Source organism: Siniperca chuatsi, linkage group LG4, assembly GCF_020085105.1.
Source record: "Siniperca chuatsi isolate FFG_IHB_CAS linkage group LG4, ASM2008510v1, whole genome shotgun sequence".
In the NCBI taxonomy this organism is placed as follows: domain Eukaryota; kingdom Metazoa; phylum Chordata; class Actinopteri; order Centrarchiformes; family Sinipercidae; genus Siniperca; species Siniperca chuatsi.
In genome coordinates this window covers 8159988-8180546 of record NC_058045.1, presented here as the reverse complement: position 1 = coordinate 8180546, position 20559 = coordinate 8159988, and the positions used below count along the sequence as shown (strand labels likewise).

The 20559-nt window shown below is 39.6% G+C and overlaps 2 protein-coding genes across 8 annotated transcripts in view; one reads left to right on the top strand and one right to left on the bottom strand.

Annotated features, from left to right (window-relative positions):
• Positions 1-14290, bottom strand: part of tasor2 (transcription activation suppressor family member 2) — a 25480-nt gene extending 11190 nt beyond the window's left edge. For 2 of the 5 annotated variants that reach the window (XM_044194616.1, XM_044194619.1), the window contains exons 1-17: positions 10517-14134; positions 10242-10334; positions 9831-9979; positions 9414-9509; positions 9249-9321; positions 7175-7266; positions 6924-7061; positions 6462-6595; positions 6317-6333; positions 5932-6073; positions 5726-5820; positions 5488-5594; positions 4562-4634; positions 4366-4437; positions 2087-4243; positions 985-1720; positions 315-786 (exon numbers count right to left, since the gene is read on the bottom strand). In XM_044194616.1, the coding sequence (XP_044050551.1) occupies positions 315-786; positions 985-1720; positions 2087-4243; positions 4366-4437; positions 4562-4634; positions 5488-5594; positions 5726-5820; positions 5932-6073; positions 6317-6333; positions 6462-6595; positions 6924-7061; positions 7175-7266; positions 9249-9321; positions 9414-9509; positions 9831-9979; positions 10242-10334; positions 10517-10592 (4722 nt within the window). In that variant the 5' untranslated portion in view covers positions 10593-14134. Of the gene's footprint in view, positions 1-314; positions 787-984; positions 1721-2086; positions 4244-4365; positions 4438-4561; positions 4635-5487; positions 5595-5725; positions 5821-5931; positions 6074-6316; positions 6334-6461; positions 6596-6923; positions 7062-7174; positions 7267-9248; positions 9322-9413; positions 9510-9830; positions 9980-10241; positions 10335-10516; positions 14135-14169 lie in introns of those variants that run through there. The other 3 variants (XM_044194621.1, XM_044194617.1, XM_044194620.1) reach the window with 3 other exon arrangements.
• LOC122875467 (ankyrin repeat and SOCS box protein 13-like) lies at positions 8870-20559 on the top strand. Of its 3 annotated transcripts, none has more exons than XM_044194626.1 (6): positions 8870-8996; positions 15258-15457; positions 15584-15734; positions 16253-16387; positions 17452-17643; positions 19325-20559. In XM_044194626.1, the coding sequence occupies exons 1-6, from the start codon at positions 8963-8965 to the stop codon at positions 19471-19473; spliced, it is 861 nt and encodes a 286-aa protein (XP_044050561.1). In that variant the 5' UTR covers positions 8870-8962; the 3' UTR covers positions 19474-20559. The 3 variants fall into 3 exon arrangements, with proteins under 3 accessions (XP_044050561.1, XP_044050560.1, XP_044050559.1); XM_044194625.1 differs by lacking the exon at positions 8870-8996 and adding an exon at positions 14295-14433; XM_044194624.1 differs by lacking the exon at positions 8870-8996 and having other exon boundaries at positions 15194-15457.

The window sequence follows — 20559 nt, the reverse complement described above, 5'->3', positions numbered from 1 at the left end:
GTCCATCAGAGCCTCAGATTTTTTGGCATCCCAAGGGAGGTTGGAGACATGAGGTCTGAGTGAGCCCTGTTCAAAGTCTCCATTGCAGAGACAACTGTTTGGGGCTGTGGCCCAAAGGTCTGAGGTGATTTGCAGAGTGTGAAGCACCTGGCATTAGAGTTTGTGACTCCCATTCAGATGCCTATTACTACATGACAAGCGCACAAACCTGGTCCTTAAATTGTTCTATATTCTAAAGACCATCTGAAAATCATGACAAAAACATTAAATGCATAATAGTTTGTCTTTAATGTAATAGTAACATCAAACCAAACCTGAGATGTGCTTGCCTCCTGTAGTCCTACTGCTGACTTGAGTGTGTTCAGTGTCTCACTAGCTTCTTTCCATTCACCATCCACAGAAGCCTGTTTTCTGTTGACTTTTGGATCTGAAGTGACAATCTCTGCATTGGAGTCTCTCAGTGACAAGTCCAAAATCATAGATCCTTGGTCCAAGACAGAGTTATCTTTTTTGCTGAGGTCCAAAGCTTTTGAAATCGAGGGGTCTGAAGAGTCTGTAACACTCAGGAAAGGAGCAAATGAATTGGCCTTGAGTTCAGGCTGAGCTGGGGCTAACACCATTCCACTGGACTTTTCCAAAGAATCACTCTCTTCTGAACATGGGTATGTACAGTTCGAGTCAACATGAAAGAACCTGTCTGTTGACCGGCTGTAGAACAGACCTATCCATATGTGGACGATGAGCTGCACCTCTTCACTGGTGTCTTGAATGGAGAAATCCCATGGGCTATTGAAGGTGTAAAATGTACAAAAATTAGCTCTTTCAGTTGAATAATTGATAATCATGTCATCTGAACTAAAAGTCAACTTTACGGCATACTTCCCAAATTCGTTAACAAGATACAAACAGGCATAGCACTGAAATTATGTGAAAGGATACATTTTTTACTTTTACGTGTATAAATAAGAAACACATCATACATACCCATGCAAGGCTCGGATGATAGTTCTCTCCTTTGAGTCATTTGTAAACTTGCTGTCTAGATTAAAGTCATAGGTTTTTTTCCATTGCTTTGTGACTTGGACAGACCCATCCTTGTTATCAAAGGTACGGCAGTGCCTGAACTTTCTGCTGCGTGCCCTGTGTTTATTTAGGTATTCTGGAGTCCTGTGGTTGTGTTCACTTCTGTCTTCCTGGCCGACAGAGGGTTGTAGTGTTTTAATTCCATCGCCATACATTGTCTGGTGATGGTGCAGGAGTCTAGTAGAACCACTTAAAGGGGATACCTGGAAGGGTGTACCTGACAAACCCAACAGTAGAGAGGAAGATGGGGGCAATGAGTAAGCATGTTCTTTAGTTACCAAACCAACCAATTCACTGCCTCCCACAAGATGGCTTGGTGAAGGAGACTCAAGAGGCTGAATGGGTTTAGCAGCAGCCTGTCTAAGCAGAGTATGAAGAACTGACTCTTGTTCAGCACTGGTAACATCTTTTGTAAGGTCACATTTCTTCAAACTTGTCTCAGGTTTTCTCTCAAGTGCTGGGTCTGGTTGTGGTGGAACCTGGTCATTACTGGCACTGAGTGCCAAGTCAGCAAGTAAGTTCAAAGCATCTGTAGATGAGCAAGCACTGTTCATTTTTTCCTTAACAGGGTTCCTGACAGAATTATCCCTAGTACACTCTGTGTATTTGAGTTTTTCACTTGCAAAATGCAACCACCCTGTGAAGACAAAACAGAGGAGAAAAAAGACAAACTGCATGAAAATAAAAGTAGCACATTGAAAGCATTTGAAAAATACGAACATACTACTATTAGGAACTTGTCACCAACACGTAAACGATGCCATTGTTTCAAACAAAGAGATTGGTTTATTAAGCCAATAATGTCACTTTGGGTGCAGATGCATAGGACTGGCAAAATGCAGCACAAGCAAGAGCAAAAGCAAACTAAGAACTAGAAATACTTAGCGATAGCATGCTGAGGACAGTTGCAGAAATGACAAAGCCAAGAAAAGGGTCAGTCAGTTTCAATGTCATGCACTATACTGAAGAGGTTTTACACATGATACACAAAAAACAAACTTACATTTCTTTCTAACATGTTCTGCAGAGATGCCTTGATGCTTTTTGAGTGTTTTAATCCTACTCCTCCTTGGAAAAATTGATAGAGGTCTTTGTATGATTTCTTCTTGTGTCTCTGATGAGTCTTTCCTTTGTTGAGTATCCTGAACATCAGTTTTCTGTATCTTATCAGGTCTCTCTTTAGGTGTCAGGCCTAGGGCTAATGCAAAAAGAGGGTCAACTGACAGCATCTTTGAAACTCCCTTCACATTGGTGTCCTGGACACTGGTAATTGCATCATTACTCTTCAGCATCCCAGTGTCTGAGTCAGCTTTGCTCATCTTGAGACAAGGCCCAGCATCTTGGGCAGTATCTGCAGTCATTTGTTCTGACACAAGGTGACCTGTTTTTCTCTTTCCCAGTAGAAGAACTGATTTTAGTTTACTCAACAGAAATTCACCCTTTGTTGCACATTTTCCTGGGGAGAGGGTATCAGTGTGTTTTTCTTTAACTGCTTCTGAGGGAGGATGTATGGTGCCATCATTCTTTGAAGAATGCTCCCTACTCACCGGATTCAAAGTCATTGAACAATTGCCATGATCTGACTGTCTCAAAATGCTGTGTTCAGGATTAATGTGACTGACAACAATGTTTTGAAGATGGTTCCCTTGATACTTGGATGTTGTAGCCTCTGTTTCGTCCACTCCTGTCTCTGGAGCAGTACTAAACTCTTGCTCCATTTCAACTGTGTCATTTGCATTCACAGGGGCGTCAACCAACATTTTTTCAGGGCACTTTTCATCTTTTGTATAGTGAAATTTATCCTTTAAAGTCTTGATCTGATCAGCAATATCTGTACAGCCATGAGGAACCAAGATTCTTCCACATTCGCTGATAACCGGCTTTAAGTCCCAGCGCAGCATTTTCCTTCTCAGAGGACAAGCTTCAAGTTCCCTTAAAATGGTGCTTTCCAAGCTCTGCTGTCCAGGGTCAGATTTGTTCTCCTCTGCTACTGCTAGACCAATAGTAGCAGATCTCACTTTTTTATTATTTGACGATAGTTTTCCAAATTTGCGCTTTCGCCTTCGTACTTTCCTCCAGTCAGTGTTTGAAGGATTACTCAACTGTGGGTGGCCAGATGATTCCTTGCCCTGGTCTTCCTTCTGACTCTTCAAGTTGTCAACCTCCACTGGTATTTTGACTGTTTGTAAACTGGAAGTCTCAACACAGGCTTTAGATACCTTTTTCCGACGTTTGGAATGTCCTCTGCCTAGTTTCCTACGTTTTGTTTTTGTGAGATTGGTGACCTCATGACAATCCAAAACCTTTTTGGTGTTAACAGTCACACCATTCAGAGAGTTCACTCCGGCCGTTTGTAATTTGGCTGTTGAAAAACCAGTAAGCTGAAAGTCATTATGCTTTGTTGCAGACTCAGTACTGACCAGACTTAAACTCTCACAAGTGACAGTTCGCTCTGCTGAAGTGATGCTGACAATCAGCTCTGCTGGAAGGTCATCTGATGTAGAGGGAGTCAGGAGATGTTTTGACCCCATATCATCAGTTTTGATCAGCGCAGTCAGGTCTTTGTTTGTATCTCCAGCTTGCAAATCATCTGGTACAACATTTTGAGGCACAGCTGTTAAGTCAGCTTTTGCTTCAGAACTTGTTATACAACTGTCCACAGTCTCAACATTTACAGGAGATTTCTGGCCTGTCAACTGATCTTCTAATCCAGTGCTAACAGGATTGGCTGGTGCCTCCTCAGGAGATGACAGACAGATGTAGACATCATCATCAAGGTCTTCTATTCGCTCCTCTTGTCCAGCCGCCAGGATTTCTGAAGCCTTGGACACTGGCAGTTGGAAAGAGACTGGTTTGCTCAAGTATGATTTGAAGCTCTGCCATGCCCCGTTAGTCCACTCCGGTGATGAGTAGAGGTGCTTGTGGGCATCCGGCACATCATACTGATCTGGAAAGATGCTGACTTCCCTAGAGGGACTTAATGCCAACCCAGGATTTATCAGTGCTACGTAACTCTGCATATGATGCGCTAATACTTCACACAGTTCTTCACTTGGGTCAATGGGTGTTTTCTCAACTTCGCCCTCTGCATAACTTAGTACCGGTAGAACCCGCAGGATGTCAGATGACATGGCAGCCTTTCTCTGTCCAAATTTTGTACCTGTGATAAATCAAGAAAGAGTACTTATTTAAAATTGCCACTGAGCAGGGCAAATGTTATTTAAGTCATGTGAGAAATGTATCAAATGAAAATATCCACTGTTAAACACATGCTTTAATCACCTCTCTGCATAACTCGTGAGTCTGGAAATACAAACATGCTTTGCAGGACCTCAGTTGCACTGGACCCAGTATCTGGGGGGAAAAAAACACAAAGATATGTGGTTGATATAAAGTTGAATTACGGTTGTTAACAAGGATAGAATTCAGCAAGCTTTGTCGTGAAACTGACAACATAGTACTCATTTTCATATCTTACCATCATATGTGAGGAAATGGGAGGAGTGCAACAGGATAAGAAAACCACCATCGTACAGTGGAAAAGTGAGAGCCTGGGCAAAAATTAGCAAGTTTGTCAGGTACGGCTTTTGGATGTTGGATAGCAAGTAAAATTCAATAAACATACATAACAAACATATTATCATGCAGTGCAAACTGACATAAAAAGGTGACCAACTGTTGTAATGCATAAGAAATGTCCAGTGCTGAAACTATTAGCTGATCAGTAGACTTGAAAAATCAACAAAAAAGTAATTAATGAAAATTTTAAGAATCAATTAATTGCTACGGTCCAGTATATAATATTTAGGAGGAGCTATTGGCAGAAATGGAATATATTTAGAAGTATGTTTTCATTAGTGTAATCACCTGAAAATAAGAATTGTTGTGTTTTCGTTACCTTAGAATAAGCCGTTTTTATCTACAGAGGGAGCGGGTCCCCTTCCACTGAGGCCGCCATGTTTCTACAGTAGCCCAGAACATAAAAACCAATCACTGGCTCTAGATTGGGCCTTTCACGTTTTTCGCGGCCACTGTAGTTTCTCATACACTCTTGAAACGGGAGGGTGAGCCAAGCGGTATTCAAATGGTTGCAAACTGCAATTTCACCATTAGATGCCACTAAATACTACACACTGGGCCTTTAAGTAATTATTTTATAAAAAATAAAAAAACAATAATTTGCTGGTTACAATTGTAAAAATGTAAGGGTTTGCTTGGTTTCTGCATGTCATATAAAAGTACAAATTAATTACTTCAGGTTTCTGACTGTTAGCCACACTGAATAAAACACCACTTTGGGCGCTGATAAATGGTGATGGGTATTTGTGATTATTTTTGACATTTTATGGAATGAATGACTAAGCCCTACAGTCTCTGAAAGGTTGATAATAAACAGAAACTCACAATATCTTTCTCCTTGATCTCCGACAGAAGAAGAGAGAGTGAGCTGGTTTCTTCTGCCTCAGAAGAAACCACCTCACACAGACTGCAGTATAAACCATCCAGAAAAACTGAAAGACAACAAAAAGCCAAATTTATCAGTGATATGTTCAAAACAAATCCAGGAATTGTGCTGAAAAATCCCTTGACAATGTAACAAAGTAATAAAGTAATTTTTTTCTAGCATGTTCTAACAGCACACCTTCACTAGAGAAGTAGGTTTCAAAGACAGCCCTTGGCAACAGCTGTCTCAGATCTAACATGGAAATGCATCTGTCAACTTTCACCACTGGTGGCCTTAAATGGAAAAATAAGACAAAGTACAGAAAAAAGGTTATATAATCTAAATGATCAACGTCATTTAAGAATATCGTGTGTATTTTCTATGTGCACATTGATTTAACTTACAGTTCTGCAGGGATCAAGGCCCCTGCTGTAGACCTCAGCCCAACATCATAGAACTGGGTGCCTATCTGAAGCTGACCCCTCCACAGAAAATAATGAGAGACTGCAAAAGACATGATGTGCATATTCATAACAGTCCCGTTTTCTGTAAATAAAATATGGTCATATACAAATCACTGACAAATACACCCATGATGCGTATTGGTATAATATTATTTTATTAGTATATTGCTGTGTATTTGTTGAAATGATGTATTCTTTAAACAGTGGTCCAAATGAGCTGTTTATTGGGCTGAACTACCTTATGGCAGTGCTACTGTATTTCTTTTTGACAGCAATATATATGGAGAAATCTTGCCAGGTTTGCTATTAATTACATGTTACTTACCCAGTTTTTTCTCTTCACTGAAAAAAGAAATCAGAAAAGAATGAATCAGTATGACTTAAATTCTCAATTCGTGTGAAATGGTATTTGGTCAAGTACATAGTCTAACACTCAGGGCAGAGCATGTGTTGCTGTAGCAATACAGTACCTTTTCTCCTGTGGTGCTACAAGTGTTGCTTTGATATCCGTATATGAAAATGATACAATGGCAAAAGGACAGGCAGCGCTGGGAGACTGAGTCGTCTTATTGCTTCCATCATCCAGCAGCTCGTACATGTAATACTGCAAGGTCAAAACAAGAGGCAATTGAGCTGCCTAGTGACTCTGCTATTTTTCCTTCTTAACATGTACTCATGCATTAAGGTGCTCAACACTATTGTAGTCAGAAGGATGCATCTACACAGACAAATAAGAAATACACGTAAACGGCACTATCACCACAACATCTTGGCATTACTACAAGTGACATGTAATCAGTATGTGTTATAATAACGTAATTTACATGCATCTACATTTTCTGTGCATTTGTAGCTCTCTACAACAGTGGGGTGGAGTATGGAAAAAAAATGTGCAGTATGATTTTCATCAACAGTCACATGCCTCTTCTTACCTGGGTTCTCTCAAAGGCAAGAAAGGAGCTGGTTTTGGCAGATACTGAAGGCAACTGTTCTGACACATGGCAGTCAAACCCCTCAGTGGGTGCAGTAAAATTCTGGGTGTAGTTCTCTAAAACCTTTTTAACTCTACCCTGTTGGTAACAAAGGACAATGATTTTGTTCATAAAATGTTTTATTTTAATGAAAACACAATGGCTGCCTACCTCAAAAAAATAATTTCACAATTTCTTTTTCTTTTCAATACCTTTGTCAGCCTGATGATGGCAATGTATCCAGATTTCCCATGATACCAGCGATTTAGATCCAAACAGTCAGAGTACATAGATATGTAAACACCTGAGTAAAAACAGAAAACTTGTGGTCAGTTAAAAATAAATACAGGGAGGGTCATTTAATAAGATTTGAGGACATCATAAAACTACAATGTTTAACTCATAAAGTGGCTTTCCAAACACAAGACACTCTTACAGCAGCAAGGCCACACCTTGACAGATGAATGTGTTGCAGTTGTCAAGGACACACCACACAACAATCAGAATGACCTCACCCATTGCAGCTAAACATGAAACGTTACATTATGTTCTATATACAGAATAATTTTAATAAACCATAATCCAGAGATTTCCCTACACTCACCAACAAGAGATTTCAAGATACAAGTCCACAATGGGTGAACACTATAGATACTTTAGGCACTGTAGATCAAAATTGTTGAGAGGAACTGCAGTTTACTTGTGGCATCAGAATGTAGCTACAGTTTAATAAAAGTGACCCTAGTGATTTTGCTTTCCTGCTCATTGTACAAGTAACCACATATAGTGTTGCAAATCAATAAGCTTTATTGATTCCACAAGAAGAAATTATGGTTTCCCTCTCTAATGACCACTAGATGCTAGGATCTTAATAGTTACTTGCACTACTTCTTATGTAACTTGGTTAGGATTTTAAAAAAAATTAATCTTTTTTTTAATCTTTTTTATTTTATTTATATTTAAGCCTGTACATGTCTCACAATATAGTGTATTTTCTTAAGTGAGGTAAGAGCGAGTTTTTGAAGTAAAATCAAGTTGTTAGCAATAGGGGTTCAGACCTGTTATTAAAATATGAAAATTATAATTAAAATACATAGAAATATGAATGAGGATAGATAAGACACTTGAGGCATTCAGGTAAGTTCTCTCAGTCATGGAAAACAACAGGTTGGAAATCTGAACGTAGGAGGCAACACAAAGAGTGAATAACTGGTTTGGGCAGGTTTGGTGTGTCTTTCATAGTCCCTCACCAGCAGTGTGCTGTCGAAGTAAAGAAAGTTATGACATATTAACACAAAATACTAACAGTATGACCTTTCCAAATGACTCTTTAAGCCATTAAGAAATGCAGGCCTAATATTTAGAATTAATGGGTCTGTATTGAGAAGGTATTTGAGGAAATCTGTTATAGCACCACTGCAGTCTGTACAGAACCTAAAAGATCAAAACAGGCACGGATGTCAAGTAAAACACAGATTAACCCCATGTAACACTGACACAGTGTGACATGTGACACAGTGGCGCTCTTGTTTTCATGTGCCACTTCAGTGTGGTTTCATACTACAGTTCAAAGAAAATCAGCACCATGAAAAGGACTTTGACCCATGTTTATACCTGATAACTTCCACACTTATCACAGCCAGGAGCGGGTAGAGAGATAACAGACAAAGTCTTTGAGAGGCAACATTTCAATCTTAAAGTTATGAAGAAAAACTGAAATTTAAGGGATAAACGTTAAAGATAAAAGAGATCCATGTTACAATGTACAGTGAAATAGACAATACATTCTGAATTCATTGTTATTCTGCCTGCAACACACTTAATATGCTTAACTGCTGTGTGCCAAATTATAGTTTCTGTTTCACAACAAAAGTTCTTCCACTTTCATTTCTATATATTAATACAGTCAACTTGCTTTCACTTTCAAAGGCAGGAGAGCACCACATATTCAACATGGGACTATTCCTTGACTTGCACTACAAATATAATGGACAGGTGGCATGCATGGACAATTTCCTGGATATGGCCATCAAGGTAATAACTTGGGATAAAATACTTAATTAGCGAGAAAGGCTTAATGTCATGTCTTTGCATTTATTTAACCAAGTAACCAGTAAGTATATCTAAGTTATATGTTACAGCAAGTGTACAAATCTTAACTGCAAAGAAATATGACCTTTTTCTGAGTTGTACATACTAAAATGTCACGGTGATCTCACTACTGGTTTGGCATAGTGGCAATATGGGGGGATGGGGGAGTGGGAATCACAAATCATCATAATTTACCTTTCGAGGGATCGCCCAGAGTTGTGCATGTGCTGTTTCCAGTGAGCACACCAGTTTCTCCAAGTTCATTAGCCTTTAAACCAATACAAATATCAATATCAGCAAGATATTAAGATTTGTTGGAACATGTATTTTCTCAGGTGTGCCTATATTTCAAGTTTTTACCTTGTTGACATCATCAAACAGCAAAAACCCATAGGATTCCTTCAGATCCTCCTCTGAATATCCTACTTCTCTTCTCTTTGCTCGGAATGCATTATACTGATAGAAAAGAAAAGAAGAAATAAGTTTGAAAGCTGTCAAATGTCATTTTTTCATGTTTGAGGTTCCTCTCATGGGGCACTTCCTATTTTCATGCATCACTTTATTCTTTGCCCAGGTTTTCTTATGTAAAGTCTCCTAGTAGTCACTGCTAAAGCTTAAAAGATACAGCAAATCAAAAGAAGGGACTATTTTACAAAATATTTACATTTATGATATCAAACCAGGTGCAGCTATTAATTAAACGTTTAAGCATTACCTGTGGCTTAATGTTTAATGACATCAAAATGGTGGGACATTAGGAATAACATTTGGACAAACCTTTTCTTCCAATGCGGGATTCTTTATCAAGACAGCGGACGTATAGCCGAAGGACTGCTTAGACTCTTCATACAAGTACGCACTTTTAAGTGGAGCCAAAATTTTGATTTGAAAGACGTCAGAACTTGCTGACACAGGTACTAAAACACCTAAAAGTGGACAAAACCAAACATGAGCAGAACATACAAGCGACATAAGGAAAATACAGCAAATTGCGTTTCCGCTTTCTACTAGGAAAAAGTTTCTGAGTTATTTCACAAGCCTGGTGATGTTTGTACTGTAAGAGGCACCTAATCCACGCGTCGTCCTTTTTCGTCTAATCATACGGTAACAGTAGGTGTATATCTCAAGTATAGCATTTATTGTTAATTTTAAAGTGAAAGTTACATGAGGGGGGAAAAAGCTCGTCACCTTTACTCGAGGCTCCACCATTCCCACTTTCCATTGCTGAACACTTATTCAGTCTGTCGTCCCTCCATTGCCCTTCGTTGAAAATAGTTGTGTCTGGTTTTAAACATTACAACACAATTATAAAGTCACATGTATGCTGTATCCAATAAGCCTTTCACAGTAACGTGAGCTTTCTCCGCAGTTTCAACAGACATATTAATGCGCCGACCAGGAAGTTAAAAAAAATAACCGACAGTCCAAACGCGTAGAAAACAAAAACATCCACTTAAACCCACTTTTTAAAAATCGTTTCACACGTGGTAAATCCGTTATGAAAGCTCTCCAGTTGACACGCAGGAGCGATAGACGCATGTACAGTCCGTATCGAAAAAGAAAGAGAAACCTATCGAGGCGAAAGCATCCATCTTGAAAGTCTACACCAAACTGTGCTGGTGGAGAGGCAGCTGTGGAAGCTCTGCCGACGCTTGTCTGCGCCTGCGGTTCTCTTCTTCTGCGTGTCTCTTTCTTCCTGTTTCCAGCGAAAAATTAATGACTGCTAACTGTACACGAACTGGCATGGTCAAATCTGTGCTTCTAGCCTCCTACCCGTAATACAAGCCCTCATTTGTTTCAGGAGGTTATACTGTGGATTCTGCAATACAGTCTGTAAGACTGCAGTGTAGTATGGTGCAGACTGTAGGGGAAGTTGGGATCAGTGCTAACACATATTTAGCATATTAGCCATGAAATCCTGCTACTCCGAGTTAACCATTGCACTTGTACAGTTTTGCCAACACTCGCATTGAGGCAGCACCAAACGTAAGGTCCAAGTTTCATTTCTGCTGGTATTATAATTTAAGGTAAAGTATTTATGTGAATAAATCAGTATTTCTGACAACTATTCTACCTCTGTGAGTTATTAGTTTCAACAGAATCACTCAAAGTGCTCACTAACCTGGTACGAGGTTAATGACCTTGTAAAGCTCCATTAAAGAATATTTTTGATGCTGACCTTGAATTGGTGTGTAATATGAAATGGTTACCAGTGGTGCCGAACCAACTGAGAATCAGTTAGCCGCTAATTATCCAGCTCTATGCAGCTTTAAGCCACTTCTACCTCATGGTTTTAGTCCAGTGGTCCCACACATTGCTTGTATGCTTGAGTCTCGTGGCACTCACTGCCAAAACTTGCAAACTTGGCAACACAGATTTTTGCAGTACAAAATGTACTGTGTAAAGGGTCAGGGTGGGATTTTTTTTTTCTGAACTATACATGCATTCCCTCACAATAACTTTTGCATTCCCTTGCAATATTGTTTGCATTCCCCTTAATCCACTGGAATTAAAGTTAGCGTGTTGGTCCAGTCCAGCTATGACAGGTCAAAATAATAAGAAATCATATTGGTTCCTCTTTATGCCGCTGTCAGAACAGAATTTACAATTCGAAATTTATTTGCAAATGGGGTTATGGTATAGACTGCTTTATTGGTTGTCAGATATGCAACCCAAACAAATGTAGGCAGCATTATTATGTTGCTGGGCAACAACTGGAAATGATCAATGCCGCAGAAAGACAATACTATAATCACAACACCCACGTCCTCATAGTTGATGCTTTTTATGGAGACTACATCGAGGAAGGACCAAACTAATTTCCACATTCTGGCCAAGCCAAAAATACATAAAACCTATATTTTGAATATAGATGTTTTACCATAGGTGACCTCTCTCACCAATCAGAGCGCTTGATTGGTAAGAGAGGTTACTGCGCTTTCAATATATTCACTTCTGGCAAATTAATGTACCATTTGCACAGCATTATGGCTCTAAAATTCAGCTCATACACCTCAGAGTTGTAAGACAAGACTGCATGCACCTGCCCAAGTATTATATTTTACCAAGGGGAACTCCAGGAGTTTTGGGCCATCTGATTCTATGCCAAAACATATTTAGCTGCAGCTTGCAAGTAGCTGTATAAGGTTGGCCACTCTAATGACATGGGGATTTTTGGTGTTTTCTGTGCAATTAAATCCTAATTATTTTTAATGGTTGCTACTGACATGAAAGGCAACATACAACCCAGTGTCTTTCCTAACTATGTGTAATGCAATCTTAAAATGTGATTAGTTAGCCTATATTGTTTAAAACCGCAATTTTTAAAATTTTGCAGTCTACTGTGTGGTGTGTTTTTCAATATGTACCTCCAGAGGGAGGTTAAAGATCATGACTCTGGACATAAAACTAGCTAAAAGTCAACAAGAAAATGTTAGGCAATTGCTTCAGTTGCTGAATGATATGGAGCCCCCAGAGGGTCATGTTGGGAATTTTTTTTAACTACTTTTGCGTTCCCTGGCAATACATGTTGCATTCCCCCTCATAGGAACAGTGTGTTGTTATAGACTGCCAGTTTAGGGAAACGCTCTACAGATACCACAGAAAGAAGAGATGATGTGAAACTTTGCATTATGCATTTATTGCTCATTACTCCTTTCAAAAGGCGGAGCTCCGACAGTATGCAGCCACTGGCTGTGAGCACAACTGCAGCGGCTCTGCCTGGCTGTGGTGGTTGAAGTTGTAGCTGTGCATATGATTATTGCTTGGACTACGGCTGCATTTGTGGTTGAATCTGTGATTCTCTGGATATGGCTCTATAGCAGTACTGTGACTACTGCTCCTATTACCATTAGCCAAGGAAGCTTCTTTAAAACAAACAGGATTTGAACTCTATCAGATATGACAGATGTGTTATACAGGAATACAGTAGCTTCAATACAACGCTCAGCCAGTACAACCATATCAATTCAATGCACACACACAACTCCTGCATATAGTTAGTGTTACACCCATTATGAACTAATATGTCACAGTCATAATCACGACAACCAATGCACAGCCACAATGATATGCCAGCCAAAGATATGTCATCCCCTGGTTATAATCATAATTACAGCTACTGTACAGCCTGTCTCAACCAGCCTTGGCAGAAGTCGGTAGGTTCACTAGCTCCGCTAGTTATCTATCCAGCTGCAATCATACAGACTTGCACCTGAGCTAGCCACAACTGAAGGTGTGCCCACTGTGTTGTGGTCTACTGTATAATACACAATACAAAAAGAACTTCATAAAAAAAATTCCCACCATGCCCTATTGGGGGCTCTGTAGAATGAAGACGTCTGCAGCAATCGCAAATTCCACTAAAAACCAAGACAAGAATTACAAATGCAAAATTAGCCTAAGTTAGCCTTTAGCTTTTATTCACTGTGAACCCTGGCAACTCTTTCTCAGCTAAATCTAATCATGTTCGCATAAATATTTCACTTCCCCAACATAAAATAAATGAAGATGCTGCTGCTGAAATGCAAACGGTAGAGCCACAGCAAATCCAAATCCATACAAGACACAACACATCATGGATTAGCAAATGTAATGCTACTTTAAGTTAGTCATGTTAGCTTTTAAAAACACACAAAAAACATTCCTACCTGTGCACTTGGAAATGTCATTGCAGTTTTGTATCATGTTGATTTAGTTAAAAGCCTTCTTTTAATATGTTAACTTGTTAGCTAGCGAAAAAGCCATAATGTTAATTATTGTATTAGCTAGCTAGCTAACCTCAGTTTCATCTCCACGCATTGGGTAAGTAAGTAAACTAGCTAGTAAATAAATACATTTGTTTTAATTATTCTGCATTGTTAAATAACAATCTCAATACACATTTATTATTTGTTTTTTAGTATTTCTTCGTGTCCTATTTTGTTCAAATCAGTCAAATATTTAACTTGAATCATGTGAAGCTAGGGTAGGTAACGTTGGAGAAACTAGCAAGAGACAGCCAGATTTTGAAAGTATCAAACCGAAATAATCCCACCCACTTCGTCCAGCACTCCCTCCAAAGCCACTCCCCACAGGCAGGTAGGCAGGTAGTAGGTAGACATACAGGTAGGCTTACCAAGCATTTCATTCATTGCAGGTCAATCGCCTACATATCCCAGAATTCCAAGCCATTGTTGGACTGAATGTCGTCAGCCGTTCTCAATGAGCACTTGGCAACCGGCGGCCCAGCGTGTTTTGTAACGTTAGTAGTGCAGCCCTTTCAGTCTTTTGCTTTAAAATGAACCACATGTTCGGCTGAATCTACGTGGTGTACGCAGAAGAAAACGGTAACATGAAATGGAGATCACTCGGGCCAGACCGTCCTTGTATGGAGAAATCGGTAACTTTAAGTAGCTTACAGTTGGTGATCAACAGTAACCCAGGACAACAGGTTAAAACTGGTGTTAGTTAGCTAAGCGATTCATTTGACGGGGTTGGCAGCTACAATGACTAGCTTTCATTACCTTTCATTTCATGGTGACTAGCTTTCAGTCTCTTGTCAGACGTATAGCTAGGTCAACGTTAGCTAGCGAGCTTTCTTAAAGTGCCACTGTGGCTGACGTTAGTTTGAGAGCATGACAGCAAGCTGTAAGCTCGTTAGTGAGGCCAGCAGGCACTGAAGTGCATGTTGCGCAACTGCATCGGTCCTTGAAATCAGTAAATGGGCTCCAAACTTAGACCTAGCTTTGCTCTGTAACAGCAAATGTGACCTGCTTTAAGATATATATTATAAAACATCGACTGTATGAATGCACAGGTCAATGGACCCAATAACATCCACTTTACAATGTAATACAATTCAATACACTAGTACTATTGTGATGGTTTGGATCATACTGTACGTGAGTGATTTTATTGTGCCCGTTTCTGTGCCAGTTAATGTACCACCAGTGCCTCAGAGTTTGTAGTGAAGTTTGTAAGACATGTAAAGCTTCCAAACGTGAAGGTGAAGTACTTTCATTACAGGATCAAGACCTAAATGTATACATTTTGTCTCATGTTTTATGAGGAATTGTTAAAAAAAAAAAGAAGCTCATTGTGCCCCCAGCTATGTATGGTTGGAATGACAAAATAAACTCAATCCAATCATAAGTCAACACCCAGAAAACTTAACCTTCATGAATAGAAAGGTTCAGTATTGTTTGGCTTCACATATATTCACAGCTCATGGTCTTGGATTCTGGACAGACCGGTCGGCAGTGCATGAGGCTGCTGCACAGGGCAGGGCCCTCCAGCTGCAGCAGCTGATTGAGGGAGGTGCAGCAGTTAACATTGTGGCAGTTGACTCCATCACCCCCCTGCATGAGGCGTGTATACAGGGACAGACCCAATGCGTCAGACTGCTGCTGGACGCTGGTGCACAGGTGAGATGGTGTCAGTGATGTGCAACGACAGAAATGCTTCACAGGAAACCAAGTTGATGGCTTTCTTCATCAGTGCATGATTGATTGACGGTGATGGTATATTTATTATGGCTCTGTGTCCTCCAGGTGGATGCTCGTAACATTGATGGCAGCACTCCGCTGTGTGATGCCTGTGCAGCCGGTAGCCTGGAATGTGTCAAGCTGCTGCTGGAGTATGGTGCAACAGTTAATCCTCCACTGTTTACTTTCTCACCTCTTCATGAGGCTTGCATGGGAGGTACTTGTTGTGTTACGTACAACATCGCACAGGAATGTCTTTTGAGCCATGCATCTGTCCATCAAGATGTCTTTACTTCTTCAGTCACCATTGCCAGACCTGATTCCACACAGCATTTGTACTGTTAATGCAGGACTAGTCATCTAGTTATCTTTCTGGAAAAAGTTAATAAATTAATCATATGCTTGCTAACTGGACTGGAACACACTCGGGTGATTGCAGTCTTTAAAGTGAAACTCTAGCCAAAATCTATTCAAGCTGACAACAGTTTCTGTATTCTCTGAAGGATGAAACTACAAACATTTTACAGCCTCCATTAAAGCCCACAGGAAATGAGTGTTGGATACTCAAAAGATAGAATTAAGGCTTGGGGTATCGCTTTCAAATGTACTTTTATGCGAATGCGACTCCCTGTCTGCTGGGATTTTTTTCCCCCAGCCGAGTTTAGAAAGTCACTCTGCTGTAGAGCATTTAATTTTGTTCTAAATATACACAACTTTGCCTGTCTCTCACAATAGGTAATTCAGATTGTGTTCAGCTCATGATTGATCAAGGTGCTTTCATGGAGGCTCATGACTGCCACTATGGGACACCGCTTCATGTCGCCTGTGCAAGGCAACATTATGACTGCGCCAAAGTTCTCCTCAATGCAGGTAAGTTCATGTTTGTCTTTTGCACACCACAGCTGGGTAGAATTAAATGTCACAATATCTTTGGGTGAAAACCTGGATATGGATAATTTGCTATTTCAATTTGATATTTTGGTTGTGACTATCTGTGCTATTATTATGTATTTAAAGGCAGCAACACATTTTTATTTTTTTAGTCATTAGGACTGGAAGCAACTAAAGATTATTGGTGCTGATTAATCAATCAACCACCTTTCAAAAGCTCTAACAACATTTAAGATATAACATGATATTATAGTTAGCAGCTTATTACCATAACAAAATCAGGTGTCTAGTCTCATGTGACAATATTCATATTACATTATTAAGATTAGGTTTATTTTTGTAAGGATTTAAATTGTAAATCACCTTATTTACTAATGTTTATTGAGATTTACATCATTTAATGAATTGTAATTATATCAGTTTCATAATTAAAATATCCTTATTTGTGTGTAGAAAGGTAACGCCTTCCCTGTAGTGTTAGTAATTGTTTAGATTGGCGGAGTGATACTCTGTAAGACAGTGAAATGTAGCACGTTTGTTTATCGGTGTTCTGTTGTCTAGCGGTTGAAGCATTCAGTCATTAAAGTGGACCAAGTTACACAGAGGAAGCTGTCCCTGTGCTTTTACTTTACCCACGACCCGAAAAATTGTTTTGACACTGTAACTATCAAGTTAACCGTTAACGCTAAGAGTAACCAGCGTTACAGTACATTGACTAATCTCCCAGCTTTTCTGCAAACTATGAAAATAGCTTCATGCCTACTGTGTCTGTGAGTTGATCTGAAAAGGAAAACACGTTGTCATGCCTGTGTAATTTCATATCACAGTTATACACACTGACAGCCCGACACTTTGAGGTTAGTTCAATTGGTTAAGCCACACCAGTGATCCACTCATCCCTCATGAGGTAGATTCTACTAGTTTGTTTTTATGCTGTTTTACTGCTAATGATATTCCTTTTATAACATTATTTATAATTAGTGTATAAACAGACGAGAAGCATTTCTCTCTCTCTCATACAGTTTTGTCTTTTTTTCTCAAAGGGGCAAATGTAAATGCTGCCAAGCTACATGAGACGGCACTTCATCATGCAGCCAAAACAAAGAACGTTGACTTGATTGACCTCCTTGTGGAGTTTGGGGGGAATGTGTACGCCAGGGATAACCTGAACAAAAAACCCATCCACTACACCAGTGTGAAATCTCCCTCTTATCTCTGCCTTGAGTTCTATGAGAGTAAGTTTGTTTATTTAAAGTATGCATCCTGTCACTGTCATTATATACAGTGGTGTGAAAAAGTGTTTGCCCCCTTCCTGATTTCTTACGTTTTTGCATTTTGTTTGTCACACTTAAATGTTTCAGATCATCAAACAAATTTAAATATTAGTCAAAGATAACACAAGTAAACACAAAATGCAGTTTTTAAATGAAGGTTGTTATTATTAAGGGAAAACAAAATCCAAACCTACATGACCCTGTGTGAAATAGTGATTGCCCCACCTGTTAAAACATAACTGTGGTTCATCACGCCTGAGTTAAATTTCTCTAGCCACACCCAGGCCTGATTACTGCCACACCTTTTCTCAATCAAGAAATCACTTAAATAGGACCTGCCTGACAAAGTGAAGTAGACCAAAAGATCTTCAAAAGCTAGACATCATGCTGAGATCCAAAGAAATTCAGGAACAAATGAGAAAGAAAGTAACTGAGATCTATCAGGTTATAAAGCCATTTCTAAAGCTTTGGGACTCCAGCGAACCACAGTGAGAGCCATTATCCACAAATGGCGAAAACATGGAACAGTGGTGAACCTTCCCAGGAGTGGCCGGCTGACCAAAATTACCCCAAGAGCGCAGCGGCGACTCATCCAAGAAGTCACAAAAGACCCCACAATGGTCAGTGTTCATGACTCCACCATAAGAAAGAGACTGGGCAAAAATGGCCTGCATGGAAGAGTTCCAAGACGAAAACCACTGCTGAGAAAAAAGAACATTAAGGCTCGTCTCATTTTTGCCAGAAAACATCTTGATGATCCCCAAGACTTTTGGGAAAATACTCTGTGGACTGACGAGACAAAAGTTGAACTTTTCAGAAGGTGTGTGTCCCATTACATCTGGCATAAAAGTAACACCGCATTTCAGAAAAAGAACATCATACCAACAGTAAAATATGGTGGTGGTAGTGTGATGGTCTGGTGCTGTTTTGCTGCTTCAGGACCTGGAAGACGTGCTGTGATAAATGGAACCATGAATTCTCCTGTCTACCAAAAACTCCTGAAGGAGAATGTCTGGCCATCTGTTCGTGACCTCAAGCTGAAGCGAACTTGGGTTCTGCAGCAGGACAATGATCTAAAACACAACAGCAAGTCCACCTCTGAATGGCTAAAGAACAAAATGAAGACTTTGGAGTGGCCTAGTCAAAGTCCTGACCTGAATCCTATTGAGATGTTGTGGCATGACCTTAAAAAGGCAGTTCATGCTCGAAAACCCTCCAATGTGGCTGAATTACAACAATTCTGCAAAGATGAGTGGGCCAAAATTCCTCCACAGCGCTGTAAAAGACTCATTGCAAGTTATCGCAAATGCTTGATTGCAGTTGTTGCTGCTAAGGGTGGACCAACCAGTTATTAGGTTTAGGGGGCAATCACTATTTCACACAGGGTCATGTAGGTTTGGATTTTGTTTTCCCCTAATAATAAAAACCTTCATTTAAAACTGCATTTTGTGTTTACTTGTGTTATCTTTGACTAATGTTTTTAAATTTGTTTGATGATCTGAAACATTTAAGTGTGACAAACATGCAAAAAAAAAAAAGAAATCAGGAAAGGGGTCAAACATTTTTGCACATCACTGTAGATCATCTAACAGCACAGATATGACAAGATGAAATGTCCTCACTGTTGTTTTCTCTTCCTTAGAGACCCCCCTCAGTCTACAGCAGATCAGCAGAGTGGCTGTGAGAGGGACTCTTGGCACAAGAGCACGTGAAGTTGTTTCCAAACTGGACTTGCCCAGTCGCATCATAAGTTTTCTTTCTTATATGCCACCTCCAGCTATTGAAATTTAATTACCTATGGGGAACTTAAGATGCATCTATTAGAGGGTTAAATCTAGACCAGATATATCTGCTGGCTCTGTTCTCTGTCTGGGAAGTCATATGACAGGATGTGGAAGTTTGCAGAAGTGCAGCTCAGATGAAATGTCTTAACACTGCCAGACTAGTAGGGTGCAGAGAGATGTCATAACTTAAATAACCAGACTGTTTACCCAAGCAAATTAAAAAGGGCTTAATTTGCTCATTAACTTAAAGCTGCATTAACAGATTTTTTGACCATTTGGGAAAAGAAAAAGACAGCCTTAAAAAAGGCACCATCAGCTTATCAAGATGTTATGGCTAACTTGTTGGCAAACAGCTGCCTAATGACACATCCAGCAGATACAGAGCAACAGGAGCATCCCAATGGAGTCATGTTTATGGCCACCAAATGAATGTTAAGTTCAATATTTAATTGCTTTTACCTCTAGCTTGGTCCACCAACTCACCATAGGGAAAATATCTTTACTCACCACTCATTTACTTAAACTATGCTGTTTCATACTCGGCAGGTAGTGCACAGTTAGTTTGTCATGTTTGTCTTTAGCTTGTTTGCAAGAGAAATGGCTGCTCCTGGTGGTTAAGAGAGGTGAAACTCAACCTTACAGTCTGTGTGAAGGCCAAAAGGCCACACCCATGGTAAACCCACACAGGTGCTATTAATTATTTTGGCTGATCTGATCAGATTAATTTCCAGAGGCTTTGGCAACACTACCGACCATTTCACATGACTTGGAGTCATTTGAATCAGTGTCAATATCAAAAGTATTGTTTAATGGAGCTTGAAATATATAAATCTGAACTTGTCTTGCTCATCATGACCAAGTAAGTGTGAATGTAAATGTGATTTCATCATAGGTCCTGTAATACCTTTACTGAACCCAGAGGGAACATGTAGTTGTATGTGTATGTTGATTACTACGATTATATCACTGTATGTATTTGTATATGTACTGTAACTATTTATTTTTAATGTAAATTTGTAAATAATACAGATTGTTCTACCTCTATTCAATTTGTGTAAATAAATAGACCACTACCGGACTATTTTAAAAACAA